Source organism: Papilio xuthus, unplaced genomic scaffold (genome assembly GCF_000836235.2).
Source record: "Papilio xuthus unplaced genomic scaffold, Pxut_1.1 DF828037.1, whole genome shotgun sequence".
Classification (NCBI taxonomy): domain Eukaryota; kingdom Metazoa; phylum Arthropoda; class Insecta; order Lepidoptera; family Papilionidae; genus Papilio; species Papilio xuthus.
In genome coordinates, this window is record NW_013530612.1 from 702,008 (window position 1) to 721,528 (window position 19,521).

Consider the following 19,521-nt stretch of genomic DNA (forward strand, 5'->3'; position numbering starts at 1 on the left):
GGGGGGGGGAAGACGCGGTAGCGATGTGGGATTCTGTTCTGGATGGGAAGCATACCCACTAAACCCCTCTGTTCCTCAAACGCATTATAGCGAGGCCACGGGTACGCTTGCGCTCTCGTCCGCGACCTCGCTTGTTTGAATGTATCTCCAGAACAGCTGAACAGATTCCGATGAAATTTGTCATACATATAGAACATAGTCTGGAAGAACACATAGACTAATTAAGTTTTTTTTAATGCCGCATGGAGGAAGTCGCGAGCATAGCTTATACTTACTGGGATGTTGTTGTTTAGTGATTTGATCTATTTTTCTCGGTCTACCTCTCTTGCCTTTCACTCTGTCTGCTGAAGACTGCTGTAAATAATAATATTTATTAAATTATTAATTTTAACAGTGGTAGAGGTCGCTTTAACATGTTCGCAGGAATTGTCCTCGCTCAGTGAAATATCACGAGCACACAGAAGACAGGCGTCAAGTGCGAAGTAATTCCAACTACAGTCTGATGAGTGTGCGTGTCGGAGACCTAATTTAGTCTTCTTTCCCTTCCTACATTTTTCTTATAAGGATGGGAAGTGGAAGTGGACTTTCCGGATGAGAGGATGCTTAGAAATATTTTCTCTCTGTGTATCCTCTCCTCCGTCGATTAAAGGTAGGCAACGCATATGCAATTACGTATATCTATGGGTAACGCTCACTTCGCTATTTCAGCGATTTCATGTGTTTGCCACCTTATGATATAAAAAAAAATTATAAAAGCTCACTAGCACCCTTCTTAATGTCAAAATCACAAGAACACTGACGACATCTTTTGGTTCCGATTTGAACCTATTATATTTCCCGAAAGAAAAAATCAAATACGCACAAAACACCACGGCTTATAGCCGGTCCATCTATAGTAATATTATAAAGCGGTTGAGTTTGTTTAAACCCGTTAATCCCAGGAAGTACTGGTACGATTTGAAAATTTCTTTTTTTGTTGGATAGTCCATTTATAGAGGAAGGCTTTAGGCTATATAACATTACGCTGCGACCTATAGTTTACTGAGTTTAGTGCTTAGAACAGTCTTCCCCAAAGTGTGCGATAACGCCCCCTTGTGTGCGCTGCAGGTGTCAAGTTGCGGGTTATAGTAAAAATTTCGTTTACAATTCTCCGTTAATATACATATATAGGTCACAATAATTAATTAATTTCATTTGAAGTTATAGTGATTTTTAAATATGTGAAAATATGGGGGACGTTAAAAAAATATTGATTCTCAAAGTGGACAGTAGACAAAGTTTGGGAACCACTAGTTTAGAACTATCTATGTTAGAAGGTATATACAGAACGGCTGCATGGATTTTGCTGAAATTAGGCATAGATGTCATCCCCCGTGAAGGAGCTGCCTCTGAAGAGCGAAAGCGTGCCCGTGGCCCCGTCCCGATGCGTTGGAGGAACAGAGGGGTTTAGTAGGTATGCCTCCACTATGGAGGAGAATCCCACATAACTACCGCGTCCCCCCTGGGGCGGGGAGCATGCATAAAGCATTCCTATCAGGAAAAAAAAAGCATAGATGTCATACATAGTCTAGAACACATAGACTACTAAGTTTTTTTTTAATTTCGAGCTAACGGAACTGCAAAAGCAAGTTGATAATAAATACTATTTTATATCGAAATGATTTTAGCATTTTCTTTATATGTAGTGTGTTTTATCCCACATAAATCTTACTAATATTATAAATGCGAATGTTTAGATGGATGTATGTTAGAACATATCTCCAGAACTTCTAAACGAATCTAGATGAAATTTGTCATACATATAGAAAATAGTCTGGAAGAATACATAAGCTACTAATTAAGTTATTCCTTAATTTAATTTCACATTTGAGCAAGATTGATTTTTTTTTGTGACTGAGTAGTCACTGAGCGTCGGTGGCTCAGTGGACAAGCACTTGACTTGCAATCTGCAAGTCCTTGGTTCGAATCCCGCCATGTACCAATGTGTTTTTCAATTTCCGATTTACATATGTACATTTATCCGACGTTCTTACGGTGAAGGAAAACATCTTGATGCTGCACATATCTGAGAAAGTCAAAGATGTGTGTGAAGTCAACCCGCACTTGGCCGGCGTGGTTGACTATGACCTAATCACCCTTAACTTAGGGTATGCTCCGAGCCTCTCGGTGGGGACGTATAGTGAGCTGATGATGAGTCACTGTTTGCCTTGAGGAGGCATTTACAGCTTCACCGGGCTTGAGGTGGCCGAGCGTAGATGGCACTTAGCTTGAACCTCAAATATATTTCAAACTACTCGAAACAGTTAAGTGCGAGTAGTAATATAAAAATTTATCGTATAGCTTGCGATTCTATTAATGATGAACACGTACGGATACAAGTTGATATACCCTTAAAGCAGGGGTGGTTTTTACATACCGTGTTTTATTGTACAGTCAGCGCCATCTATTAATTAGTAACAGTACAACTCGACGTTATATTTTCATAGATTCATCTTTTGAGCAGAACTATAATGTCGCGCGGTATTAAACAAATAATTAGTAGTCTATGTGTTCTTCCAGACTATGTTCTTTATGTATGACAAATTTCATCGAGATCCATTCAGCCGTTCTGGAGATATCTTCAATCATCCATCTAAACATTCGCATTTATAATATTAGTAAGATATGTAACCACTTTTTTTGTTTCTTTTTTTTTGTTGCATATGTATTTTATTATAAGGAAATTTTTAAGCCAGAATGGCTGAAAAAGCAAATTGTTGAAATAAATCTTACTATTATAATATTATAAATGCGAATGTTTAGATGTATGTTTGTTAGAAGATATCTACAGAACTGCTGCATGAATCTTGCTGAAATTTGTCATACATATAGAACATAGTCTGGAAGAACATGTAGGCTATGTTTTTTTTATTCCTCACGGACGCGAGCTATAGCTAGTAAATAGACACAATATAAATATATATTAAACTACTCGACAACAGTTAATTGCGAGTAGATATTATAAAAATTATTAACGCTTTCGGTGGCCTCCTTACCACGTTATACAACGGGTAAGGTTCAAATAACTAGAACGTGCAAGTTGAAACAACCCTAAAATCAAGGGTTGTTTTAAGATATCGTGTTTCAGTTTACAATCAGCGCCATCTATAAATTAGTAGCGGTACAACTCGATTCAAATTATGCGTAGAACTTAATTTTTTTACATATATGCTACTCGACAACAATTGAGTGCGAGTAACTCCCAAAAAAACTATTATTACACTTGAGGCGACTTTAACACACAAGGTGAGATGGAATAAGTGTAAAGAGTGAAGTGTGAACGGAGAAAATGGAATAGGTAACACCCCTAAAAGGGGTGGTTTTTTGATATCGTGTTTTACTTTACAATCAGCGCCATCTATGAAACAGTAGATTATCAGACTCATCTGCGTTGAAGTAAACATGAGCCACTCGAAAACAGTTAAGTGCGAATCTATATATATAAAAGAAAGTGGTGTTAGTTACACTATTCAAAACTCAAGAACGGCTTTGCCGATATGAAAATTGTTGAGGAGGTAGCTTAGAGCCAGGAGACGGACATAGGATACTATTTTTAATTTTTTAATTTATGCCTTGAAGAGCTGCTTTTTATTTAACTTATGGATGGATGGGTGTTTGAAGATATCTCTAGAACGGGTGAACGGATCTCGATTAAATTTGGCATACATATAGAACATAGTCTGAAAGAACACATAGGCTACATTAATTAAGTTTTTTTTTATATATCTACGCGAACGAAGTCGCGGGCGACAGCTAGTAGTTAATACAAAAATTAGTAATATTCTGTACTTCTCACTAATCTTTATACTTCTATGGATGTGTTTGCTTTGTTCCGAATTAAACCATCTCTATCTATACTTTTTTTTTTTGAATCCACAACACCGCTACAAACCACTACCAATGTGAAATCAGCGCCAAAATGGCGTAAATCAAATAGCCACATATTATGTGTTATAGCCAGTCCATTCATAGTGGTGCAGTTCAATCCTGGATATATCCAAAAATTTGGATGCAACATAGTCCCGAGTAGGGTTGCCACGTCGCCAAACCTAATACCCGGATAGACCAGCTGCACATTTATATAGAAAGACCGGACACCCTACATTCAACGGACCAATCTCATTTGCAAAATATAAAAAGCCTAACAAAAGCCGGACACCGTTTATTATTGCCGGACAAGCAATCCTACCATGTCCGGCTTTATCCGGACGCCTGACAACGCCACTAAGAATTTGCTCTCATCTAGTCGGGTAAAATCTTCACTAAAAACCGCGCTCAACACATTATGTAAGCGCCTGGTCCCAAAAAAGAAACATACATACATATTTAAATGTAAATGACACCTCACTTAAGGGACAGTACATAACGCTACATTAAATAGTACCAACCCGAGACAACACGATTATGCACTATCGTGTTTTAAAATTTGGTCAGCGCCATCTATTATCCAGTTGCTTAAACTCTTTATAAAAAAGTATCATTTGTAGTGTTTGACAACTGACGTCTATAAATTATGGAATTAATTTAGTATGAAGATTAATGTACTTAATGGACGGTTGTCATAGTATCGGACCGCACTACAAAACTATGAAATATCGAGAATTTTGTTTAATTATTTATATTTCGCTATAGCTCACACAATTAACTTAACAATTGTTTACGTTGGTCGAAAACATTTGTTTGTTGGTTTAATATTTTATTTTTTAGATAATTTTGAAAACTAAACGTATCTCCAGAACTGGTGAACGATGAAATTTGGCATAGATATAAAATATAGTCTGGAAAAACACATAGGTTGCGGACGTGGTCGCATGCTATAGCTAGTATAATAAATAAATACATACTGAATCATTTTTCTTGGTGCTTGGAGTTCTTTTGGTATATTTACGTTTGACGCGCGGTGTTGAATCACCCATTGATGAAGACGCAGCAGAATCTTAAATGAAAAATAAAAAAAAAAATATTATAAATCAGAATTTTGTACGCTTTTATATTAAATTATTTAAACTTTCCTGAGACATTATAATGAACTTATATAAAAACAGCTAAACTCGTGTATTAGTCCGGTGGCGGCACCGACTAGTGAGCTGAGGGCCGCGTCCGCGAAATAATACCAGTACCCCTCATCCTGATGAAGGGCCCGCGATGGGCTCGAAACTAGTCGGTGCCGCCACGAGTATAAGTGATTGTTAAGCCGTTTTTCTGTTTAAATTGAGTTTTGTTTGAGGAAATAATTTATTTTGTATTTAGTGGCTGTAAGTTATATTTAATACAGCGCCATCTGTTGATGGGCGGAGTTCGTTTAACTGACGGAAAAGTTAAGTTGGGAGAATTAATCTAGTCTATGTCTAGAAATTTACTAATTAAATATCTATATAATCTAAATATAACCATTAAACGAATAAATTCATGCAAAACATATTAATATAATACATGCATCAAAACTTTAGCAAATTTTAAAGTTTTCAGCAAATTTTTCTTCTCAAAAGACCCAAATTATTTTTAAGAAAATTTCTTACTAATATTATAATGTATGGATGTATGTTTGATGTCATAAAGACGACTGAATAGATCTGGTTAAAATATTTTTCAATTCCACTGACAAAGTCGGGGGCAACAGCTTATAAAATGCTTGTAAAGTCAACAAAACAAGTTTACGTCTTGAAATAATTTTAAACTTCAAAAAACTAACGAACATACAGGCTGTTCAAAAACATTGTAAACTAAACTTTAAAAAATAAAAATTTAACATTCAATCTTTGATACAATATTTTTTACTTTTATACAGGATGTTCAAAAATAGTTTATTTTACAATATATTTCCGGACCCTATATAAGATCAAAATGAAGTACGTCATCAATTAATTTTAAACTTCGTTTATTTAAAATGTAACTAAATTATTTACTGACATTTTATAAATTTCGAAATGTCAATTTTTCATTGTGACTAAAGTTTAAACTTAAGTTTAATATAAAAGACAAATCCATCTCCTAACGTAGTATTTAAAATTGAATTCGCTATTTTTTTTTTCAAATAAACCTTACATATGCATAAAAACAATAATTTATTGAAGACAAAGCATATCCCTAAAACGATCACATTTAAAAATACAAAACCTAGAAAATAAACATTTAAAAGCGACAAATAAACTAAAAAAAAAAACCAACAAAACTACACATGCACTCCAAAACTTCATTTTACCTTTCCTCTTAATGAACTTTGTTTTTCGTCTTACGACAACTTTTTTGTCATTTTGCCTGACAAGAACTTTTTTATCGTCGACTTGCCTGACAGCTGCATGGGGCGGTAGTTTCCGCATATGCTTGCTTTTAGCCTGGATAGCTTTCACTACCCGAGTACCGCTCGGTGCTTTTAGCATAGGATTTCCTGATCACAAACATCATTAGTAAACAACACAACATACTTCCTCCATTTCTCCGACTTATAGTGTACTTATTTCTTTAGTTTATTATTTATTAATTTTATAAACATCATACTGTATTACTAATACTAGTTGCCCGTGACTCCGTCTGCGTGGGATTTAAAAAAAAAACAAATCAGTAGCCTATATGTTCCAGACTATGTTCTATATCTATGACAAATTTCAGCAAGATCTGTTCAGCCGTTCTGGAGATACATTCTAACAAATCCATCCATCCATTTAAACATTCAATGTAAAATTAAATAATGATATTTAATAAATAAGTACACTACACTAAGGTCATCACAATATGTACTCCTCCATACATCTCTATCAGCCGTCATATCTGAATCTACCCCCTTCTTACACATATCCTCTTTCACACAATACTTTGGTCTTCCTCTAACTTTGTAGCCATCCACATTCAATCTCATTACTTTTTTGCTCGTCGTCGGTTGCTCAGGAGTCAAGCACTTGACTTGCATTCTGCAGGTCCTGGGTACGAATACCGCTATCTCCCAATGTGTTTTTCCATTTCCGATTTACATATGTACATTTATCCGACGTTCTTACGGTGAAGGAAAACATCGTGATGCTGCACATATCTGAGAAAGTCAAAGATATGTGTGAAGTCAACCAGCACTTGGCCAGCGTAGTTGACTATGGCCTAGTCACCCTCAACTCAGGGTAGGCTCCGAGTCCCTCGGTGGGGACGTATAGTGAGCTGATGATAACTTTTTTGCTTATATTAATCATACTTTGTCATATAGATTTACCAAAAACCGAGCACAAATAGAAAATTCGCACGTACTTGTAGCCTAAGACGAGGTATAGTGCGAGAAGCCTAATTTTTTCCCCTTCCCTACTTACTACTTTAACAAGGCAGGAATAATGGTAAGTGGGGAAGGGACGTGAGACGAAGGGAAAGAGAAATGTCCCCTTTCCTGTACATCCTTCAGAGGTCCTTATAAGTCCAGTCCTATATTGTAACTAGTTGCAGATGTTAGGCAATCGTTTTTATAGCAAGCCGAAGATCTCTGAGCCCATTAAAGACACAAGGAACCCGAAAAGGTACGAATGAGGTATTTACTCTTTAAATACAATTCTGTAAACCATAGACAAACTATAATTGAAAGCGTCAATAGCCTAATGGTTAAGGGTACGGATTTCCCATCACGTGGTCTAGAGTACGAATCCCGTCATTCGACTATGCTTGTATTGTAATCCATAACACAAGCATAAAGACTAGAAATATTAGTAAATTAACAAAAAAATCTGCTAATATTTTATTTTAAAAAATGTTATATCATTAGTTACTAGTGTTTAGTTGTAAAATAATTTCACGACGTAAACTTATTTTAGGTTTATATGTCACGAAAAAGCCGCCAAGTGGAGTTTTTTTTTTTGCTTACAGTACAAACTAAATTAACATAATGTCCCGTTTACGTTATTCCAGTACAGTAAGACAGTAGCGCTGTAAACCAGTACCGAAATACAACTGGAATAACTCTGATAGGCGAAAGTGAGACTGCAGTGGCAAAAACAAGGCAATATTTAAATTTATTTTGTTTGTTTGAAATTGTCAAAAGAAAAAAAATCTGTTTCGAGCTAACTTGAACCTTTCAAGTAAAGTAAGCTATTTTATTAGTGAACTTAAGTTATATAAGTATATATAATAATAAATAAAAAGGGTAAAACAAATTTAAAAAAAAAAATAAAAAAAACACCTCACCTGTACGTCGCCTGTATTCTCTTTTCGCCTTCTTTTCTAATGCTTCTGTAGAAAGAAAATAATAAAAAAAACAAATGAGATAAAAAAACTATCTAAAAGGTAAAAGAAGAAATAAAAAAATTTGAAAAATAAATCAAAGCAATAAGCACTCCTGACACTCTCCTATGACACTCTGATGACACTTTAATTCTTTAAATTCGTCCTCATAACATACTACATACAAATGTTAATTTCTTCCTTATTTTAATAAAAAAAAAAGATAATCGGTTAGTTGATTTATGCAAATAATCTTATAATTTTCTTAGACAAATAACAGATGGTCGATATAAAAGATTTAACGGTGACATATCTACTAAACAGATTGTATGTCCCGGAGGCCTAATAGTCCTCTTTCCCTTACCACCCTTTTTCTTATAAGTTCCAGATGAGAGGATGCATGAAAAGCGAAAATATTCTCTTTCCATGCATCCCACCTCCCGTCGATTAAGGGTAGGCAACGGTTAATTCGCTATTCAAGCGATTTGAAGTATCCGCTCGCTCGTTTGACACCTTATGATGTAAAAAACGGACTAAACATTTGTCAGCTACAAAAAAATTGATCAACGCCATCTGTTATCAGTTGTCAACAATTAACCAACGCCATCTATCGTCGATAGTAATCAAACGAATCAACGCCATCTATTGTCGGTTGTAACAAATAGTTTACCTAGCTCCCTAATGCGCTTCCTAGCTAGGTATTCGGGACTCGTTTTGTCGACCCGCGGTCTGCCTCGCTTACGCTTTTCCCCAGTATCCGAACGATTGTTTATCACGGCCGCTGCAAAAAGAACAAAAAAAAAACGAAAAACAAATAAAAAAAACATTGCAAAAAATAATATGCGCGTCAAAAACTTAAATATAGACATCAAATAAAAAAAACACGAAATTATTTATAACATAAAATGCTTTAAAATACTAAATTACGTAAAAATAATTGCATTTAGATGAAATGCGTGTGCTAAAATGGATGTGTGGTGTTACTAGAAAGGATAAAGTTAAAAATGTGTATATTAGAGGAAGTTTGAAAGTAGCGCCAGTAGAGAAATTGAGGAGCAAAAGATTAGCGTAGTCTGGACATGTTATGCGGAGGGATGATGACTACAAAGGTAGAGGAAGACCAAAGTATTGTGTGAAAGAGGATATGTGTAAGAAGGGGGTAGATTCAGATATGACGGCTGATAGAGATGTATGGAGGAGTACATGTACCTACCTTCCGTAGGGATAAGGGTAGGTTGATGAAGAATTGTAAAAAAAAAATGGATAAGTATACAAAAATTAGGGACATCTGTTGCAAAATTCTCGTGTCACAATATTAGTTACCATACACCGAAACAGCTAGACAGAATTTTATATGCATATGCATATATATTTTTTAATTCCGCGCGGACGGAGTCGCGGTCGACAGCTAGTAAACTATAAAATTAACTTAACCACGTGTACAATCTTACTAATATTATAAATGCAAATGTTTGGATGAATGGATGGATTTTTTTTTATTGAATAATTTAGGTCTTGACTTCGATTTCATGGATGTTTATTAGGGGTCTAAACTAAACGATCCAACGTACGTTTCGCGCGCAACGCGATTAAGACGAAAGGCCTAAATCAGCTCACAGCTCATCGCGATGTACTAATCTTTATATATATAATTCTTCTGTGAGTGTGTATGTCACTGAACTTCTCTCAAACGACTGGAGCGATTTTTAATGAAATTTTTTGTGTATGTTCAAGGGGATCTGGGAATGGTTTAGATTCACAATTTTGTCCGCTGGACAATGTTTTTTCAATTAATTTTTAATTTATTAGTAGTTGTTGATTTTGGAATGTTTTACATTGGATCCGACAGACGGTGCTACCATCGCTGTGTCAAATTGTCAGACAACGTCTGTCGGGTCCGCTAGTCTTTATATATGGATAGGGCAATGCTAAGAAATTTTCCACACAGCCTTTGCTTCTTTCAGATTTAGCTTCAGCTGAAGTTTCTTATAGTTAATTTCTATGTAAATATAATATCTTTATTACCAGTTCGATTCCTCACCTCTGCTACCAAGCTTAATCAAACAGGCACAAGATAACACGGGTTATAGCCTGCCCATACACAATGTAAGGGCCGTTAACTACTAACTTGCGAGAACAACTCAAAACTGAGGGTACAAATTGAGCTGGTTCAATGGTCTATTAAAGTCCCAAGGAAGTCAGATTCATCATCATCAGCTCTAGGTCCCCACTGAGGGCAGAGTGTACCCTAAGTGAGAGTATGTGATAGTGAACGCCGGTCCAGTGCAAGACTTCACACATATCTTTGACTTTCTCAGATATGTGCAGCATCACGATGTTTTCCTTCATCGTAATAACATACCATAAATGTACATATCATCATCATCAGCTCATTACGTCCCCACTGAAAGTCTCGGAGCCTACCCTAAGTTAAGGGTGATTAGGCCATAGTCAACCACGCTGGCCAAGTGCGGGTTGACTTCACACATATCTTTTGAATTTCTGCTCAGATATGTGCAGATTGCAACCCGATGTTTTCCTTTACCGAAAGAACCTCGGATAAATGTACATATGTAAATCTGAAATGGAAAAACACATTGGTACATGGCGGGATTCGAACCCAAGACCTGCAGATTGCAAGTCAAGTGCTTGACCCACTGAGCTACCGACGCTCCTGTACATATGTAAATGTAAAATTGGTATATGATGGAATTCAAGCTAAAGATTTATAGATTGCAAGTCCATTGGACTTGTAATCTATAAATCCTCGCTGCGTTCAAAACCCGTATAAGTCTTGAGCCACCGATGCTTTATTCCAGGGTTCATTTCAACTTAAGTTGAACTCTTAATATATTTTAAACCGTGACCACCCCCTAAGGTGACAACAGTTGTAAGAAAAATAATTCCAAATTTCATCAAAATCCTTCTACAGCAGTAGGAGTGAAGAGCCAATGTTCACATTAACCTCTTTGTACTCGCAATATGTAAAACGATATCGTGTTTCAACAGACAACTAGCGCCATCTGTTGATGGCGTTCTTATTTATCGCAGACTTAAGTATACTTCAAGTTAATGACGAATTTATAGTGAATGAAAGAGATGGCTGTATTGTTGTGTAACAAGTTTTGCGACAGTGAAAACTTACAGTTACAAATACACTTAATACTTTGAAATGTTTTTTCTTTTATGTATTCATAATGTTTTGTCGTTTATTTTTTTAATTTTAACCTATTTGTAGATTTAAAAGATAAATAAAAATTTGAAATGTAAATATTTTTTTTTAATTTTACGTATTTATACTATGGTGTGGTTTTGTTTTAAATTTTAAGCTTTTTTCTTGGGATTAAAAGATATAAACATTTTGAATATAAATAAATTTTATTGGAATTTTGTGTTATTATATTGCGGTGTGGTTTCGTTTGAAATTATTGGTGACTTTATTTTCTTTAAATTAAACTAAAAATAAATTTCATATCAAAAATCAAACTTTTTATATACAATTTTATTTAATCTTACTAATATTATAAACTACGCATTTATATTGTTTAGATGTATGGATGGATGTCACATGCATGTAGAGCACAGTATGGAAGCGTCGAGACTATGTTCTACATGCATACGTTCCCCTAGGCCACAAACTATTTTTTTTTATTCCGCACGGACGGAGTTGTGGGCAACAGCCAGTATAGAGCTGGTATACACAACTTGGTGTAAGCAGCTATTACAAAAACAATTCATATAGACTAACTATATAGTCCACCTGATGTTAAGTGATCACGAAGTACGGAGGGCGAAACGCACCCCTATTCACCCCCGGAGACAAACTAAAGCGCGATTCAAAATACAACTACTGCCATCTATGTATTGAAAATGAAAACTAAACTCGTCATATATGAAATTTTACTTATGTCTCGCCTAAAAAGATTTACTAGGCCATTTACAATTTAACTGAAATATATAATTCTTTAAAAATGAAACTAAATAATTAAAATAATTTACCATTGGTTTCTGATAGCAAAATATCTATATAAAACATATCGTCATCCCACAAAATAAAAAATGTTTTAAACGATGATTTTGGTATAAGAAACCCACGGTTGTTCCTCCTACAACCGTTGATTATTCAACGTGGTTAATTCAACCAAATTTAAAGAGTAATTGAGTTGTTTTAGCAGCCATTTTAATATCAAATGCATGAAAATTTGACAAAATAATCTAAAACAACTAAAGAATCGACGTCGATTCAATGAACTAGTCAAATAATTGGGAAAAATTGTCAAAATTGAAAATTTATCTTTGTTGACGATAGAATTTTAAAGCCTTCTCAAAATATTTTGTAATTTAACTGAACTAAATTGTAGCACTGTATTTTGTTTATTTTCTTTGTATTAATGTTTATTATGTTATATTCTACATCATTTCAATAACTACTATTTATTATCTGTAAACTACTAACTTATACCAAGGTAGATGAAAATATAGTTGGTAGTTTTTGAAAATAAAAAATAAAGTGAATTTGGAGGGTGGTCGGCTATGGGCAGTCGAATGTCGTCCGTCGAACGTACAGTGCGCACCCATATTGAAAATTCTGTGTTTCATTTTGCTGCATCGCCGCCATGAATGCGAATGTTTTGATGTATGTATGCAGGTCTGTGGTTTTTGAACGAATGTTAGACAATTAAGATTGATATGCGTGAATCACTGATCGGACAGAATGGAACGGAAGTATAAGAGTGAACGGAATGAACATGGTAGGACGGCAAGACGAAAGGAGTGCAAGTAAAAATATATTATAAAGCAGTAAATAAAATAATAAGAAGACGAAAAATCTTTGATTCTGCCCACCACCTCGCCACATGTATGTTAGAAGGTATCTACAGAACAGCTGCATGTATCTAGGTGAAATTTGTCATACATATAGAACATATAGGCTACTAAATAGGTTTATTTTAAACCCGGGTGGACGGAGTCGCGGCGACAGCTAGTTTTACATAAATTCACGCACTGCCATCTATTTAAGAATATTTTAAAGATATTTTGATCGTTTCATTATCACTACTGTTAAGTTGGTCAGATGTTATTATAAAATAAATACGTATATTACTTTCCTTTACCATACTGAGGCAATAAATTTAAAGATTTTTTGGAACTGTCCCCCTTCTTTTTATCTATATACTAACGTATTTTTATATTTTGTAAGATGAACGATAAAATTAAATATTAGATAATGTTTGATTTTTATTCAACTCATTGAATTTAATCTTACTAATATTATAAATAAGCTGTCGCCCGCGACTTCGTCCGGGTGGATATATAAAAAAAAACTTAATATATATAGATAGGTTACATAAAAAGCAGCTCTTCAAGGCATAAATTTGAAAAAAAATAAATAAATAGTATCCTATGTCCTTCTCCTGACTCTAAGCTACCTCCTCAACAATTTTCAGGCATATCGGTAAAGCCGTTCTTGAGTTATAAATAGTGTAACTAACACCACTTTCTTTTATATATATAGATGTGAATGTTTTCATATATGTTTGTTCAGAAGGTATCTCCACAAGTAATGCATGGATTTCGCTGAAATTTGTCATAGATGTAGAACATAGTCTGAAACACAAAGGCTACTAAATAAGTTTTTTTTTAATTACGGGCGGATGGAGTCACCGGCGACAGCTAGTATAGTCATGTTTTTTATCAACACTCCTAAATCTGCCCATTTTCTTAGCGAGAGCCTCTAGTATCGTTGAGGTTCAACAGAGCCTAGACAGCGCTTAGTCTAGACCTAGAATTTATATTTGAGCGTTATAGTACTGTTTTGTTGTAAACAAACAGTTTCTGTCAAAAATACCTTTAAGTAGAAAGAAAAGGGAAGGGATTAATTGAACGTTACAACACCGAGTCGAACTCCTATCGCGACGGTCTGCATAAACGATACTGCGTTTTACACTACAACTAATGCCATCTATTGACGAAAAGTTGGTTTACATTTTAAACATATAGCTGTCATTTTGTGATTGAAAGTCGTATAAAATTTGTCGATTTTTTTCTATTTTTGGAGGGGAAATTAATCCTCAATGTACTGGGAGGGAGGGGGGATAGAGAAACGTAAAATTCCATACACAACGACTATTATAATAAGCAAATTTTCTATATTTTTTATTATGTGTAAAATAGCTAATTTTATATAGTTATGTGAAAAAAGTCACATAGAAATATTTATAACTAGCTATCGACTTCGTAAGCGCGGAATTAAAAACTAAATTAGTAGTCTATGTGTTCTTCCAAACTATGTTCTACATCTATGCCAAACAGCAAGATCCATGCAACATTCTGGAGATACCTCCTAACAAACATACATCTAAACATTCGCATTTATAATATTAGTAAGATTTACAAATTTTACTATAAATATTTTATTTGAAAAGGGCAAACGAGCGGAAACCCGAGGCGTTTATCCCTTGGACATCTGACACAACTGCAGATGCGTTTCAAGTCAATGGAGCACTTAACGACAAACTTATCTGTCCCGGTGGACAATTAAAACATATCACAAGATCCTGGTTGCACCATAGATGATGTTTGATATAATAACTCCGTTCGCGCGAAAAAAAACGTAATAAGTAGCCAATGTGTTCTTCCAGACTATGTTCTATATGTATGACAAATTTCATCAAGATCTGTTTAGCCGTTCTGTAGATACTTTCAAACAAACATACATCTAAACATTCGCATTTATAATATTAGGTATATTATAATTACGATATTTTAGATTTTAGATAAATGGATGTTCGTTACTACGTATCTCCAGAACAGCTTAACAGATTTCGGTAAAATTTGTCATACATATAGAACATAGTCTGGAAGAACACATAGACTACTTATTATGTTTTTTATTAATTTCGCGTGGACGGAGTCGGAAGCAAAAGCCAATAGTCCATACCAAATTCAAAGTAACTATCTATTTTTTTTAATTTCTTTTTTTTTCTTTTAAGTAAATTATGGAACCATTCAACAATATCATGAGAATGGTAACACAAAAAATTATTTTTACTTCATCCATATATTCTGTGAGGTAAAGTGATAGAATTGTGCGATGCGACTGCACCACGCAGACGAACCGAAAGTACGCGTGTTTTATAATATTACCAACGCCATCTATTGTCAGAAAGCAAATAACACTGATGTATTCTCGTAAATTAATTATTTTTTTACACATATAAATTATTGGAAGAATTAGTCATGTCTAGGTTTAAATTATCATCTATATATATAAAAATCAATTGCTGTTCGTTAGTCTCGCTAAAACTCTAGAACTGAACGGATTTATCTTAACTTTGTCTTGAAATATTCCTAGAGGTCTAAGAAAGGTTTAAAAGGTCAGAAAAATTCTTACAATTGCCGGCAAAACCCTAAAAATAGCCATTTTCATTTCCCCTTATAAACAGCTGACTGGATCTCGCTTAAATTTGACATACAAGTAGAACATAGTCTGGAAGAACACATAGACTACTAATTAAGTTTTTTAACCGCACTGACAGAGCCACGGGCGTCGGGTAATATAAAACTGACATTTGTCGGAACCAGCAAGAAACATTTCGTCGGATAAAAATCATGTCGGATATTTCGCTGAGCAAATACAGGCATATCTTTTACATACCCATTTCCTTAGCTTGCTTCCTCGCTGCAACATTAGCCAAGTATTCAGGACTGGTCTTATCAATTCTCGGTCTCCCCCTCTTTCTTTTAGCCGGAGTGGAGGAACTTGATTCTGCCTTTGGTCCATTACTGATATCTGAAAATGTTTGAGTACAAATCATAGATTTATTTACACTAGATGGTCAGTTTCAGTCTTTTTAGGGTTCCTCACAGGAAAAAAAGGAACCCTTATAGGATCACTTTCTTGTCCGTCTGTCTGTCAAGACCCTTTTTTTATATTGTTAGGAACGACAGTGCTATTGGGTTGTTTGATAAGAAGCTTCATAAGAAAACAATTGCTGCTTTAGCACAGTCATTTGCAATTCGTCATGGCGGAACCTCCGACATTTATGTTGAACTAGCTGTCGCCCACAACTCCGTCCGCGCAGATTAAAAAACAACTTAATAAGTAGCCTATGTGTTCTTCCAGACTATGTTCAATATGCATGATTTCAGAGAGATCCATTGAGCCGTTCAGGATATACCTTCAAACTATCTATCCATCTAAACATTCGCATTTATAATATTACTAAGATAAGAAATAAGATAACATTTAGTTAAAGATAACATTGAGGAAGACAAACAGAAAGAGAATATTTCTCCTTCCAAGCCGTCCATTCCTCCACCAAATCCACTTCCCTTCCCATCAAGCCTTAGTCAATCATGCCTAGTGTAGGTCATAAACCAATATTCATCATGAGCTCACTATACATCCCCACTGAGGGACTCAGAGCCAACCCTGAGTTGAGGGTGACTAGGCCATAGTCAACCCTCAACTCCTTCCTCCTCCAACAAAATCACATTGAATTCCTTTTCAGATATGTGCAGCATCACAATGTTTTCCTTCACCGTAACAACATAGGATAAATGTACATATGTAAATCGGAAATCGAAAAACACATTGATACATGGCAGGATTCGAACCCAGGTGCTGCAGATTGCAAGTCAAGTGCTTAACCGCTGAGCCACCGGCGCTCATCTAAACATTTCAAAATGTATAAATAGTTACAAATGTAAAATTTACTATACAATTTTATATAACAAACTAAGTTAAGTAAGAATCATTGTCCTGTCCAGACTTCCATAAGCAAGAAACTCTGGTTAGAGAAATCTCTATAAGCAAGAAAACAACTTTTAACAAATTTTAAAATCCAAGAACCATCTAGATTTAAAACAATTTATTACCTCTGTCCGTTTTATGTCTCGCGGCGTACAATTCGACGGCGGGGGGCACAAAGTGTGAGACGGGCGAACGATAGTCCACACTCAACGGCAGCCCGCCGGCGACTGAAATGTTTCAGCAGAACACATGTTTAATAAACCTAAATTGTAACAAGACCCCCAAAGAAGTTCTCAAATACCCCCAGGGGTCATGGCGCTGGGGGTATCCAATAAAGAGAAATTAAGACTTATCAGTTGTAAAAATGTATTAGCAGGATTTCAATCAAAGCAGTAGTTAAAGGGTGTTTTTAAACTCCTTTAAAGGTAGGTTTGAGGTTTTCATAGCTTTTAGTGGGTAGACTACAGCTGCTTGTAGGTTTAAAAACTACAAATCATTGTATATACATAAGTCTCTGTTGGTGGCTTTTGTGTTTGAAATGTAAACAAATAGGACACTTTTAATAATGTATCACCCTTTATAAAAATTCTTATTAGTTATTTGTAATATAAGTTTATTACCTACCAAGTTATGTACAGTACCTTTATTATATACCTAACAGAGACATATATAAGGTACCTTTATTGAGGCCGTATATGTCCCCATTGGGCTCCAGCTTTGTCTTCTTTTGCGGTGACTCTGGACCCTCGCTGGACGGCGAGGACTCTTCCCTCTTCAACTGCGGCAACACTGAATCTAACTGACCTTCGCACAGTGCCATAATGTCAGCTGGAATATCATAACATTTTATTTATTATAAAAGATTACTGGATAGGACATTGGTGGTTCAGGGTTTAAGCATTTGATTTGTAATCTGCAGCTCCTGGGTTCATATCCTGGCATGTACTAATGTGTTTTTACATTTACATATGGAAAACATTGTAAAGGGTACACATAACTGCTAAGAAATTGAGTGATGTATAATGTCAACCCGTGATGGGTCAGCATGTTTGACTATGTCCTAATCACAGACTATATAGACTCCAAGCCGCATAGTGGGGATGTATAGAGAGGTGATGAAATTATTACCTTAGAAGTTGTATCTGTTTTTACTAAGTCTATGATTACAGGCATATAAAATTGTTTAGACAGTTTTGTTACAATGTTTTGACTACAAGTATGTTTAATATGAACCCATAGGGACAGGTTGGACACCAACTCTTAGCTATATAATGTGGTACACCTTAAGCCTAATCAAATATTGGTCGAGCCAACTTTGAGAGTGATATCCACTTTATCTACACTTAAATACATCAAACTTTATGTGTTTATATGTAATATCATAAAGGGGAAAGATTTGATTGTTTATATTGTATTGGGTCCAAAATTACTGAACTAATTGCAAAATTCTTTCACAGTTTGGTAACATTATGCCTAGATGATATAGGCAGTATTACTAGAATTTTTTAATTACGCGCGTACGAAGTCGCAGGCAACTACTAGTTACAATACTATGGGAATTCAAACAATAGTTCTTTATCTATCTGTCTGTCAGCATTGAAACAGTATGACATGTTTTTATTTATTAGTATTTCTATGATATAATAATACAGACGAGAGTTTTTTTTTATTATATGACTTATTTATAACATGGTTTTTTGAGTTCAATGACCTCTTTATTAAACTATATACCTGTTTAAAATATACGAAATATCTTTACTGATATATCTTGTATATAAAATTATTGTTTGGACATTAAAATAACCTCAAATATTTTGACCTAAACAATGCCAAAAGTATGTACAAAACAAACAACAAAAAAAAATTTGAAAATTTTCAATAACTTTATCTATCAATATCGCGAACAAATGGTCCGTAAAATTGTTTTATAATTACTATGTGTTATCAAGAAATGTACAGTACTAAAACTATCTACAAGTACTCACCAAGAAACCATCTTAAAGTCGACGGAAAATAAAGTCTATATTTTATACACCCCCAACAAAGTTAAACTTACACAATAACAGATTAAGCTACAAATATAAGTTCATTTAAACTTAATTATAACAAATTATAGATTTGTAAATAAGTGATTTTTAAAAATTATAAAGATCCAAGCACATAAATCAATGCCCAACCAAATGGTGCTATGTTAAGACAAACGCAAATACACTAAACACACGATTTTACTAAATATTAAATGCACGCACTACATTATTGTGCAAAGGGATGGCTTTTAAAAGTGATTACAAAAGTTTTCGACGTCGATTATCGGAGATATAAACAAAAAACGCGAAGCCACAAAACTATCTCAACGTCCATTTCTACAGCAAGAAGGTGATGCTACTGCCTACGAAAGGAGTGAAAAAGACGAATATATTTTCCTTCTAGCAACACCAAAGGTTAACCGACCACTTTAAAACGCACTTCATTGACATTAACCAATACCAAAAAGGCATATACGTCAAATAATTTTATTTTTATTTTCAACTCTACTC

The 19,521-nt window shown here is 34.8% G+C and overlaps 1 protein-coding gene across 2 annotated transcripts in view; it reads right to left on the reverse strand.

Moving 5' to 3' along the window:
* Nucleotides 1-19,364, reverse strand: part of LOC106114694 (zinc finger protein 37) — a 27,233-nt gene extending 7,869 nt beyond the window's left edge. The window contains exons 1-9 of one of the 2 annotated variants that reach the window (XM_013307993.1): nucleotides 18,970-19,364; nucleotides 17,663-17,812; nucleotides 17,110-17,211; nucleotides 15,887-16,021; nucleotides 8,900-9,010; nucleotides 8,194-8,238; nucleotides 6,242-6,427; nucleotides 4,884-4,975; nucleotides 276-351 (exon numbers count right to left, since the gene is read on the reverse strand). In XM_013307993.1, coding sequence (XP_013163447.1) covers nucleotides 276-351; nucleotides 4,884-4,975; nucleotides 6,242-6,427; nucleotides 8,194-8,238; nucleotides 8,900-9,010; nucleotides 15,887-16,021; nucleotides 17,110-17,211; nucleotides 17,663-17,804 — 889 coding nt within the window. In that variant the 5' untranslated portion in view covers nucleotides 17,805-17,812; nucleotides 18,970-19,364. Of the gene's footprint in view, nucleotides 1-275; nucleotides 355-4,883; nucleotides 4,976-6,241; nucleotides 6,428-8,193; nucleotides 8,239-8,899; nucleotides 9,011-15,886; nucleotides 16,022-17,109; nucleotides 17,212-17,662; nucleotides 17,813-18,969 lie in introns of both variants that reach the window. The other variant, XM_013307992.1, reaches the window with a different exon arrangement.
* Nucleotides 19,365-19,521: the final 157 nt, after the last annotated feature.